Below are 12,573 nucleotides of genomic sequence, written 5' to 3'. Positions count from 1 at the left end.
TTGTTGACACCTCAATGTCATTGAATAGTAGAGAGAAAACAAAGTTGTTGAGGTCAACCAATTTTGATAATGACAATGGACGTGACATATTTTTTGTTACTAGAGTTGATATTTTGAGCAGAGAAGCTTTTATTGTTGTTTAAGACTTTATGCCAGCATTATTTATTTTGATTTGAGCACAAGGGGATTCAATCTGAAAATTGTGAAACGTGGTCTGCTCGTTGATAAGGATGGCAGGGTGGTGCAAGGTAGGAGAGTGGAGTTTCCTTCAGGTTGGAGCCTGAGAACACTTCAGGGCAGCAGGGTGGTGTTAGGGCCGGTTGGAGCTTGCATAGGGCATTGGAGCGTCCTTATAGTTGTAGCTGGTAAACAGGGTGTTGGAGCATCCTTTAGATTGGAGAATGCAAACTAGGGCATTGGAGCGTCCTTCCAGTTGCAACTGTTAAACATGATGTTGGAGCATCCTTCAGGCTAGAGCCTGTAATCCTAAGCATTGGAGCGTCCTTCCAGTTGGAGTTGGTAAACCAGGGCATTAGAACATCCTTCAGGTTGGAGCTTGTAAACCAAGGGGTTGGAGCCTCTTTTAGTTGGAGCTTAAAATCTTAGAAGTTGGAGCGTCCTTCCAATTGCAGTTGGTAAGCATGTTGTTGGAGCATCCTTCAGGCTGGAGCTTGTAATCCCAGGCATTCAAGCTAGTAAACTAGGGCATGGGAGTGTCCTTCATGTTGGAGCTTGTAACCTAGGGGGTTGGAGTTGAAAATATTGGAAGTTGGAGCTTCCTAATTGATGTAAATCTTTTAAAGACAAATATTAAGAAATGTTCAATGGTTTTTCTCCCAGAAGGGTTTCCACCTAAAAATCTGTTGTCTACTGTCTTGATGTTTATGCATTGTTGAATGGTGTTGTTTGGTGATGTGATGAATGTTTATGTTTATCTGATAACTAATGCTCTATGAAGTTAAAAATTAACTAATTGGAAGGCAATATTGATTCACCCCCCTTAGTATTTTCAACAATTGGTATCAGAGCAGGTTCCTTCAATTGCAACTTAACAGTTGGAAGGCAGATCTCAAAGTGCAGTGTTGGGAAAGTTGAAGAAGCAAGCCGCCAAACGTTCAAAAGAATCAAAGGAAGACTCCAGTATTGCAGATAATCAACTTGGTTATCCAACCCCTGAGTTCGATGAAGCCAAATATGAAATATGGGAATCTAGAATGGAAGTCTATTTGAAAGCTCAAGGATATTATGTATGGCACTTTGTTGTCTCTGGAGACATCTATCGACAAATCTAGAAGGTACAATATGAAAGCCATAAATGTTATTCTTAGTGCTTTGCAAGATCCAATAAAAGCCAAAGTTGATCGATGCTCATCAGCCAAAAGTCTTTGGAAGAAGCTTCATGATCTCTACTCAAAGAAGTATACAGGTCAAGATGAAAATGATGATGATGATCGTGATTCAAATCAAGTAGACTCTCAGATCGAAGAATCTGGCAATGACAAAGAAGAAGTAAACATGGAAGTAGTGCTAGCTAATGCCTAGATAGATTTAAAGAACATAAAGGAGGCAAGTTGTACACTCAAAGGGGAAGTTTCTCTTTTGAAACTCCATGTGCAAGAAGCAGAAAAGAAAGAGAAAGACCTGGAAAGCCAATAAAAGGAATCTAGTCAAAGGTACACAACTGAAGTTAATGAAAAACAAAAAGAACTAGATGTGTCTTTAACATAAATTAGTAGGCTCAAAAAGGAAAATGACAGGCAGAAGGAACAAATACAAGATCTTAATAGAGTAACAGAAAAGGTCAATCTTCTAAAGCTACAAGTAGAGGAGGCAGAAGAAAGAAGAAAAGTCTTGAAAAGCTGGTTTCAGGAAGATATTGCTCAAAAGAAAAAAGAACTTGATGCTACCCTAATTGAAATAGACAAGCTCTGGAAGGAAAAATTGCTAGATGACAAAAGGAAGAATAATGAAATGGCTAAATTGAAGATGAAGGCAAAAGAAGCAGGTGAAACTCCATGTGATGAAGCTCCAAGCTCCAAGTACCCAAAGAGCAAGATTGATGGTAGGATCCCTCAGAGGCCAAATCAAAATGAAGGACAAAAGATGGTTGAAGATGTTGTATCTCCAAGAAGGAATGTTGAAGCATTCAATGACAAGGATCAATAAAAGGACAAAAGATGGTTGAAGATGTTGCAGCTCCAAGAAGCAATGTTGAAGCATTCAAGGACAAGGATCAATAAAAGGTGGTACCACCTCCAAGAAAGAATGTCTATAGAATATCATCAAGACAAGACATCTCATCTAGGTACCCTAGCATGTTTAATGGTTATTGTTTCTCATGTTCTAACTTTGGGCATATGGCCAAGGCTTGCCAAATGTATGACAGGTGTGATTATCAAAGAAATTATCAAAACCCTAGAAGCAAGTTTGCAGGATCGCAAGACAGGTGTCAAAATGAATTTTCCAGTAGAAAGCATATGTCATTTGTGCCATGATTCAGTTCCAACACTGAATGTTACAAATGCCATAGTTATGGGCATATAGCTCGCGATTGCAGGTACAAGACGAAATCTTTCATGAAAGACAACCATAAAACTAGGTACAGGAAGGTCTGGGGAAGGAAACAAATGCAAGAAGACAAAGAAAATGAGAAAGTCTCACCATCCATGCTTTCAGGTTTTTCAGAATCGAAAGGTCATGATGAATCTCCAATGGAAGATGTCAAAGTTCAAGATGATCCGGTTGAAGAGCTGGTTCATACATTATTATGAAGAATCTAGCTTGTTGACTCCTTGTGCATGTTGAAGAGGGGGAGTCTATGTAGCAGCAGTTGCACTTTTGGAAATCTATTCTTTTGATAGGTTGATAGATGTCAGATATTAGGAAGTCAGAGCAACGATCAACATGGTGGACAAATTAGTCAGTTTTGTGGAGCAGGAGGTTTGAAAAGCAAAGTCATAAACAAATTTTTGGATGGACTCATGTGGAATCAGTTGTGCCAACTTATGAGAAGCATAGCATGTCAGGTGGAGAGAAGCAATTACAGGAAGACAGGCATGTTGTAGGAAGTTAGATGAAGGCATTTCGTTAGGGGGAGTAACACATTGCCATTGATGTCAAAAGGAGAGAGAAATTAGGAAAAGAATATCAAAGGCATGAAGTCAGGGGGATTAGTAATCGCAGGGGGAATATGTGTTTCCATCAATGACAAATGGGGAGATTGTTGAATGGTGTTGTCATTGATGTCAACGTCAATTCTGGAACAGTCTTAATATATGTCATGATTACATCAGTGGAAACCTTCAATGGAAAAGTAGGCTTGAAAGGATGGAAGGGAACCTTAGTAGCCCGACATTTGTTGAAGTTTTTGAGGATGAGGATCAATGAATTTGATCTCAAGCCCATCGTCATTGGATGCTCCTTGTTGTGTTGATTCCAACGGTATGTGGCACATCGCGAGACTCCCTATGGTTTGAAAGATGTCCAATTTAACTTGTTGCAGCCACTGTTTGGTAAAAAACCCCAACAATTGATGATGTGGCAACATATTCATTAAGAGGCTAAATAATTGTTGAAGGGTTAAATGGGGTTAAATTTAATCTTTTGAAAATCTAATCTTTTGAAAATCTATTAATATATGGTCCAAGAGTAGAGGGAAAAATTGGCGCTAAGCTAAATTTAAATCTCAAATTAGAATTTTATTTGGCTTCCCTCCAAATATTCTAGTCGGATGCTTGTCATAGATGTCCCTCCAAAGCTATATAAATGAATCCGTTTTCCTCCCAAAGGTGATTAAAAATGCTTGATATAATACTCACTCGGCTGAGATAATTTGACCTGGGGCAGTCACGCATAATCTCAGAGAAGGTCTTTTGTTTTGACATTCATTTGGGGTCATTCATAGTTCTTTCCGACAGGGGTTACGATGGAAATTTCTGATTATATTTAAACTTCTTGTAGTGAATTTGAGGTTGTATCTAATGGACAAATTCTGAGACTTGGCCTTCATCACTTGGTTTGATGAACTCTGTGGCATCTGGTATTATGTTCTGAAGTAGATCCCTTACTCGACCCTTATTGACACAATTTTGTGTTCTCTTGATGTATTTCAGCCCCCTTGCAAGGGGAAATCTGAATAATATACTAGGCTTGTTTTTCGTGGGGTCTCTTGAAGTCTTTTATAGGTGAATTTTGCATGAGAATATGTCTAATGTAGTCACTTTCTGAAGATTACATTGAAAACATTGAGCAATGATTCTTGGCTTTTGAGGCAGAGATCCAGTACGTATTTGATATTGACCTGGTGACATTTCTATGAAGGTTATTTGAATGTTTTTGCAGACATCTATTTCAATTGTTTGAGTCTTCTTTTGCACAAGGATTGGTCTCTCTTAGTGGCTTTCCTGAAACTGAACATTCAGGCGAAGTTGAAGACAGATCTAGAGGGTATAGGTGCGGCTCTTTTTTATCACACTTGCAACTTGCATTGTTGGTCCTAGTCACTGAACATCAAAGAAATCTCATACAATTTATTGGTTGGACTTTGTGACTGGTCTGAAGCTATCTTTGTGGGCAAATCGAGGGACATTTTGGATTGAAGAATATGTGGCTCTTCGCATCTTTCTTGAGACCATCTTGTAAAATTTTACAGCCCCCTGAAGCTTGTCTCTACAACCACTGTCCTTTCTGAAGTTCGACCATAGAGAGTTGTTGTGATGAATGACTCAGTATTTGACCGAAAAAGGTATGGATATATTGGTTAATCTAAACAATGATTTGAACCTGTAATGCGATGGTATGCAATGCATAATAGTAGCAACGGTTTTTTGTTTTGCATGTGCAAATGTCTTGATTGGTAGAGTAGATTCTTTGTATGGTGTAAACACTAAACACTTCATATTTCCTTTAACCATTTGTTTCCATTCCGACTACAGTTTTCCCACACCTTTCATGCACAATATATGAGCATTTATAATTGATGGATTGAGTTCACCACCACCCCACCTCCCCGGCCCTCCACACACACACACACAGACACATATATATATAGATATGTGAGCAACATAGAGAGTTTGATGGCGAAAATGTAATGTAGATTCATGGCATGGTAGTGCATCATGTGATAGCACATTTGGTAAGGTATTTGTGAGGCGTGTTGATAATTACAATAGCGATTCCAATGATTGACAGGTTTTACTATTATTTTATATATTACCATTTTATCGCGTTGTTTCCAAATCCCTAACTAGAATTTTGTAGCATTTGTTCCAACATTTGAGCGATTTGTAGAACAACACCCAGAAAGTGATATTTTGTAGAATGGTTAATATTTTATATGGTTTATGATGTGATTCTGGATTTCTAGAGTCAATATTTATCCAAATTAATATCTAGAAGATGTTGGACACTCACATCCATAAATGAATGCAGGGTTTGCATTATAGTTTGCTATCCAGGGTTTGTAGTACTACTGACCAGATTATTGATAACATTTTGAATGTTGCTTAGGGGTTTGATATACATGATGAGCAAAGGGCATTGTTGACAGCTTAATGTCATTGAAGAGCAGAGAGAAAACAGAGTTGTTGAGGTCAACCAAATTTGATTATGATAGTGGACGTGACATATTTTTTGTTACTAAGGTTGATCTCTTGAGGAGAGTTGTTATTGTTGTTGACAACTTTATGCTAGAATTATTTATTTTGATTTGAGCACAAGGGGATCCAGTTTGAAAATTGTGAAATGTGGTCCGCCAGTTGATAAGGGTGGCAGGGTGGTGCAAGGTAGAAGAGTGGAGTCCCTTTTAGGTTGGAGCCTGAGAACACTTCAAGGCGACAGGGTGGTTAGAGCCTACACAGGGCATTGGAGCGCCCTTCTGGTTGCAGCTGGTAAATAGGGAGTTGGAGCATCCTTTAGGTTGGAGCTTGTAAATTAGGGCATTGAAGTGTCCTTCTAGTTGTATCCAGCAAGTAGGGTGTTGGATCATCCTTTAGGTTGGAGTCTATTATCCAGAGTGTTGGAGCATCCTTCCAGTTGGAGCTGGTAAACTAGGGCATTAGAGTGTCCTTTAGGTTGGAGCCTATAAACCAATGGGTTGGAGCCTCATTCAGTTGGAGCTGAAAATCTTGGAAGTTGGGGCTTCCTAATTGATGTAAATCTTTTGAAGACAAATATTAAAGTGTTTGGTGGTTTATCTCCCGGAAGGGTTTCCACCTAAAAATCTATTGTCTATTATCTTGATGTTTGTGCATTGTTGAATGGTGTTGTTTACGGATGTGATGAATGTTTATGTTTATTTGTTAACTAATGCTCTGTGAAGTTGAAAATTAACTAATTGGAAGGAAATACTAATTCACCCCCCTCACAGTATTTCCAGCAAGACCGTCCTCATCTGGGCCTTGGATCAGTTACTCTTCCTCACAATGTGCTAAGGCCAGCTGTGGGCATGCTGGGTCTAGGTGCATCATCTCGAAAATCATCAAATGGCATGGGAAAGTGCCAAAATGTTGTGGGTGTTGGAGGTGTCCAAGGGTGTATACGATCATCTGTTGTTGCTTGGAGTCACATTGCTCTCAATGCCTTACCCGTGTGTGTCAATATGCTCCTATGGGACCGTGGTACCAGTTAAGGTGGCCAGGCCTTGGTTGTGAAATGAGCTAATCATCACATCACAAAGTCTAGTGAAAGCAAGAAATCATCAAGTGCGATAATCATTTTTGCATCTAAGTGGACCAAGCTTGAAAGTAATGGGCTATTTGACATTTCATACAAGGATTCCCTTCCGAATTTAGGGCTTTGAACTCACAATGGTGTTACCTCTCTAAGTAGTAGTAGTTAAAGGACAACCCTATTAGGTGTTTCTAGCCCCCTAAGGGGAGGTGACATTTCTTTTGTTCACCCTTTGATCAATAGGTGTTATGTGAATAATGATGGTAACGAAGGGGAGAAGACCTCATGGCCAAGTGCCATGGTCAAAGGGACCAACATGATGGGGACCCACATCTTGAGTGTATAGGTGTAAGGAGGGAGCAATCATTTATGAATGCGTTGCCAACCCAACCTTTGCTTTTCTAGCCCTCTTGTGCGCCTTCTACTTTTTCTCGATTTTTCTTTGTATTTTCGCTTTTAGCTTAAAGGGTTAGAGCTTGCTTTGTATGGTTTATAGCAGTTATTACCCCCTTAATGATGAGGCAGCTCATCGCCTATTAGGCACTGGGACATTTAAGGTTTCATTTTTCATGATGCATAGTAACAATATGGTGCTTAGGAATTGGGTGATGGCCGTAAGGGGTGACGTAGAGCTTATGCTAGGCTTTTGCCCACATGGTTAATGTGTATGCTCCGACTATATTTTGCATTTTTTATCTTCTTTTCTTTTGTTTTGCTTGTGGCCAATATATGATTTTTCCTTTTCTTTTAGTTGCATGAACTTCCTAGGGCCAAGTTTCGGTCCCTACCTAGGCATGAGGATGTATGGGTGCCAAATCCTATAGAACCAATGGTTAGTTGAACCCAAATATTGAAGGTGGAATATAGGGCTTGTAATGTAAGATGGAAAGTGGTATGGAATGGGGATAGATGGAACATGCTATCTCAACCAAGGCTTCTCAAGTAGTGCCCCTCCTATACCCATTGGGTCATTAGGGGAGGTCCCACTGAACTAGGATCGAAGATTATCTCCCCATTTAAGGTGAGGGAACAAGATCACAGTCAAAACCCTTCCTCCTTCCAGGTCACCCCATAATTCATAACCAAAGCCCAAATACAAACAAGCACAGCCACCCTATTGCAAAATGGATAAAGTACCTTTTGATCAGAAGCCCACCTGCTTTCATGTGCTCTTTTGAGGTGTGTGAAAAGAAATACGACTGATGCAGGTGGTGGAGATATGAATGGCACATCATCATCGGCTAGTGGTGGCTGCAGGGGCTATTGGCTGACTGGCTGGAAGAGATGATGGGAGAAAATTTTCTCCTTGGGGTAACCCACTTGTGGTGGGTAACAGGGCTCATTTCACATTCCCCTATACCATTGATGTTCCCATTCAATTTCCCTAGTCGAAAAGCAATGTGGCCATCTTTCTTGATCAGTGGACTTACGTAGAATATGTAAGTGATGGGTTCAGGCCCATGACCAATAACAAAAGGAAATATAAATATCTGCATGAGTGGATGCATGTGATGCTTAGTGGTGCATTTGCACAAGCCACATAGGCATCCATATTACAAATTTGGCATGTCTTGGCAAAAACACGTTTCATCCAAGTCATATACCCTTGCCCCTTATTGTTCACGTATCCAAAAGTCAGGGAATTCCAGCAATGCCCTTATTCTTTTCACATTGTAGATTTATACGAAGTGTGTTCTGAACATCCCAACAGCATTTTTGTTTTCAATGCAATAAATGCCTTTTAATTTAAAAACTGAACGAAAACATAGTATAGTTTGCTTTTAAAATGCCTAGAGTGGATGGAGAATGTGAACATTTCTTATACTATAATTGTATTTTTTTATCATATCGTGGACAAGGCCTAGTGTGACGGTGTGACCATGTTACAATTCACCAGTAAGCTGTTACGAGTCAAATAGAACGTCATCATTTCCTTTGTTAGCCATCATGGAATTGACTTGTTTTTGCTGAATGAAAGCATTTATTTTATCGTATTGGTCATGGTTTTGTGCTTGCAGGCCCTTATGGGAGACACTAGGAAAACGGTTCAAAATGATCTCCTAAATTTCCAGTCATCTCTCCAGTGTGGTTGCTGCAGAGGATTAGTTGGATTATCCTCATCCATGCATGACACTTCTCTCGCGTAATGCACTTGGACAGAATTAATGACATGCATATTTACATCATGCTCTATAAATTAAGATTATCTTCTCAACACTAAAATCAAGTGCACCACTAATATTGGAATCATCTGCAGATATAATTTGGCTCAAGAACATGGTGATGTAATCAATGTCCATGATTGGTATGAGTCATTTGGAGCCATAGTCACCGGGACAGATCTAAACAAGGAGTATGTGGAAAAGAAATCTTCCGAGAAAAAGCGAAAGGCCATGGGTGGGCCTCCTCAAACAGATAAAGCTTCCATTCAGTATCCTTACTTTAGCTGGTTAATAAACAGTCCTAGTCTTAAATTTTAATTCTCATTCGAAAAGGCATTAGCTGTTCTTGTAATTATTACTCTTATGGAATGTCGTAGGTACTGCATTTGTTTTGAAAGGTGATATTTTTTATTTGAATAATTCACCTTTATTTCAACATGATTTTGGGCTTTGTTGAGCTTCTATTAGTTGTGTATTGACATATAGAATAATTATGGGAAATCATAATATTCCATTTCCGTAAATCGCTGATCATTTTTTCCGGGAATAGTAATGCATTTTAGCGTCATTTTGTTTGCTGCATGTCCTTTCATATATAGCTAGATACATTGTAGTGCTGGAAATGCTTTTCCATAAATGATGCAATCTGCAGATATATGCAGTGTTATATCCTACGCATGGTAGGCTATAGCAAAAGTCATTCCGATATTTAAGGGATTGACTCATTGATTGTCGTTGAGGCTAGTGAACATTAGGGAACGTTTTATTCAAGTTTGTAATGGTCATTAGCTAAGGTGGCTGCAGTTATTGTCAATCAAACAAGAAACAAACATTGTTTTTATATGTGCTTGATGTTTTCTTTCATCCATTTTCAACAAAGAGTAATACACAAATGAAACAGGAGAGTTTGTTGTTGTGTGCTTTCAAAGCTTATGTACTTTATAACTTCCCAAAATTCATGGACCCATGTTTAAAGTCTTTTAGCAAACACTGTTTATAATGCTACCATGGCTCTGTGCATCATCTTCTCTAGTTTGAATTCCTTTTCTATAAGCTAGGTGCTCCTTGACATGAATGCTTTCCAGGGCTAGATTTTCAAAAGCAATCACAGAGCTTCAAATCGTGGGTCTACTGAGAATGCCCAGCAAGAGGCGTCCTGATTACATACAACGAATTGCCTTTGGTTTGTAGAAGGAGAACCTTCTATTGCTGTTACATCTGAAGGAACTTACCACCATTGTGTGCAAACGTTTTAGACTATATGTACATAGCTGGTGGCAGTTGTGTAGACCAGTGTTAGCTAAAGACTAAACTGAAATACAAAGGGGAAGAGGAATGATCAGGATGATCTCAGAGAGACAGATGATGCAGTTGGTTAGGCTGGCATACAGATCATCAATGGAATTTTTCTAGTGCCAAATATCCTTACAAAGAATGTAAAGGTGGTGAATTCGTGATTTCAATGGTTATGCGTAGACAGTTTACAATTTAAAGGAACCGTATGTCTTATCAATTTGCCAGGATGCATGCAAATTTGAAAGTGTAAGCAATCTATACTCACCCTTTCCCATTCCGTTTTGGGAGATTTTGGTTCTTCACCAAGCAGTGAGGAAAGTGATGGACAGTTGTGTTAGAAATTACATTTTCAGCAAGTGGAACAATGTAAGTCTTCCACAGGTTTATCTTTTGTTTTAAGCTCAACGTACAGGCATTTTTTCAAATAGAAGTGGTATTGATTCATATAAAGTCCATCTATGTAAAATAGTGACTGTTCACTCTCAATTTACTTTGAATTTGCAAAACTAATTTTTCCAGGAAACATTACCTGTAGGTGTGCTTTACCCTTTGATAATAGTTGCATTCTAATTAAAAAACTTGGAACAGTTATCATTTATTGAAGATATATGCTAGTTTCCCTTTATAGGAGGTTTTTGGTTCAGAGAAAAGACCTACTATTACCATAAAACTCGTGGGGCAATTGCACACATTATGATGGGGCCAGCCCACATGGTCCCGCCGTTCCAAAGCTGATGTGTAATGCACTTACGATCTGGACAGTAATGTAATTGATTTGGTAATAAATGTTGTTTGATTTTCAATCTCCTTGGGTTACGGCATGGGTACCTTGATGGTCTGCTGGGTGGACAACTGTCCCTTCTCGGGATTTTGGAAACCCGCCTCGGTTTGGGTTTTACTCCGTTCGCGCTCCTTTGGTGGTCATTGTTACGCTGGTCTTTAGCTCTGCGAGCTCCTGGCGACTCTTTGTAACTTCTGTGATTTCTATGGTGAAATGTATGAACTCTGCCTGCCCGGTCGACGGTGTGGTGTGCGTTTGGTTGCGGTCGTGGTCTCTGTTGTTCCAAGTCTTGGCCTGTATGCTATCGATTGTTTGGTGAAGCACTGGTAAGGTTTGAACTACGGTTCCGTTTGCATGTGTCTTCGTTGTTGTTGTAGTGTATATCCGGCTTTGATATTCGCCTCTATGTATTCTGGTCACTGTCTGCTCGTATCTCACAAGGGTTTATATCTATTCGAGAGCTGTAAGGTTAATGAGGACATCTACTTCAGCGTGGGTTCGTCGGCTTCCAATTTCGACAGGTCATGTGGCATGCTCTGCTCGTCCCTCTGCCAACTTAACCGGTAAGCTTTCGTTCCTTGCTAGATTTTATTTCTGCTATTGGTTTTGAGACTAATGGCCCGGCTCCTCTGTGAGCAGGGGCTCGTCCGGGTGCGGAATTTACAGCTACGGCTCGCCTATCAGGTAATGGCCCTTATTAAACTTCCTCAATAGCTTCTTCCCAATTCTCCGTTCTTGTTTTCGTTTGTTGTGGTTGGTGACTGACCCTTCCTCCGTTTGCCCTTATGCAGGTGGAGCTGTTCGTTGGTCCGAACACTTGGACTCCCGGCCACCCTGGACAGTATACGGGTAGATTCGCCTTGTTGTTTTAACTGTGCTTGTTTGGGTTCTTGTATGGTCTGCTTGGTTTTCGTTGGCTCTGTGCCGCTATCTGTTGTTGGTTTCTTAGGTGCTAGGTTTTGTGGTAACCTCAGGAGATGGGCTCGAACTCTTTATTGAGGGCTTTTGTTTACAACCGTGTCAGTTCCCATGTCTGCGAACTCGGTTGGTTTTGTAGTTATTTTGAACAGAGAATGTGAATACTGATACAGACTTTTAATGACTATGTTCTATCCTGTGAATTTTATATGGAAATAAATCTGGAACCACTCGTATGGTTTTGTTTGCATACCTGTTAAATGTGTATACACCTGAGCGCTACATCCGCGCGACCTGTGCTGGTCGTGGTGGCTCTTTGTTTGGTTATTGGGCTTCTATTCTGGTTCAGAGTCTGTAGTGAACATGTTAACAATGTTTTTATGCTATAAAGGAAAACAAAAGAACGCACAACATTGAATTTCTTTTTACAATATTTGAGGACACTCGTGGAATTGTATGTGCACTAAAAGAGATGAATATATTTCTTTCTGTAAATTATCTTCTTCACTGGCCAACCCGTGTTGGGCTTATTTTTCCTCCTTCTGTATCACTGTCCTCGAACAGTTGGATAACTGCTGTTAGTTGTTTTGTTGTCAGTTACAATAGTTATTTCGTATTCGAAACTTATTCTTAACTAGCATGTTTTCCTTTGCTTGTATTTACAACAGTAATATAACTGTTCAGAAACGAATGACTCTGACTAATTACTATTGTTCCTAATTAGAGCTCATTACATTATTCTTGGCA

General features: G+C 39.6%; 1 protein-coding gene across 1 annotated transcript in view; it reads left to right on the top strand.

Moving 5' to 3' along the window:
* Nucleotides 1-10,598, top strand: part of LOC149256052 (origin of replication complex subunit 3-like) — a 437,168-nt gene extending 426,570 nt beyond the window's left edge. The window contains exons 15-17 of the mRNA XM_089460652.1: nucleotides 8,688-8,812; nucleotides 8,927-9,100; nucleotides 9,917-10,598. Coding sequence (XP_089316778.1) covers nucleotides 8,688-8,812; nucleotides 8,927-9,100; nucleotides 9,917-10,022 — 405 coding nt within the window. The 3' untranslated portion in view covers nucleotides 10,023-10,598. The remainder of the gene's footprint in view (nucleotides 1-8,687; nucleotides 8,813-8,926; nucleotides 9,101-9,916) is intronic.
* Nucleotides 10,599-12,573: the final 1,975 nt, after the last annotated feature.

Source organism: Pinus tabuliformis, chromosome 7 (genome assembly GCF_031772625.1).
Source record: "Pinus tabuliformis cultivar Carrire ecotype Pingquan chromosome 7, CPIR1, whole genome shotgun sequence".
Lineage (NCBI taxonomy): Eukaryota > Viridiplantae > Streptophyta > Pinopsida > Pinales > Pinaceae > Pinus > Pinus tabuliformis.
Note: the sequence above shows the minus strand (reverse complement) of the source record. Positions and strands in the feature narration are given on the sequence as shown.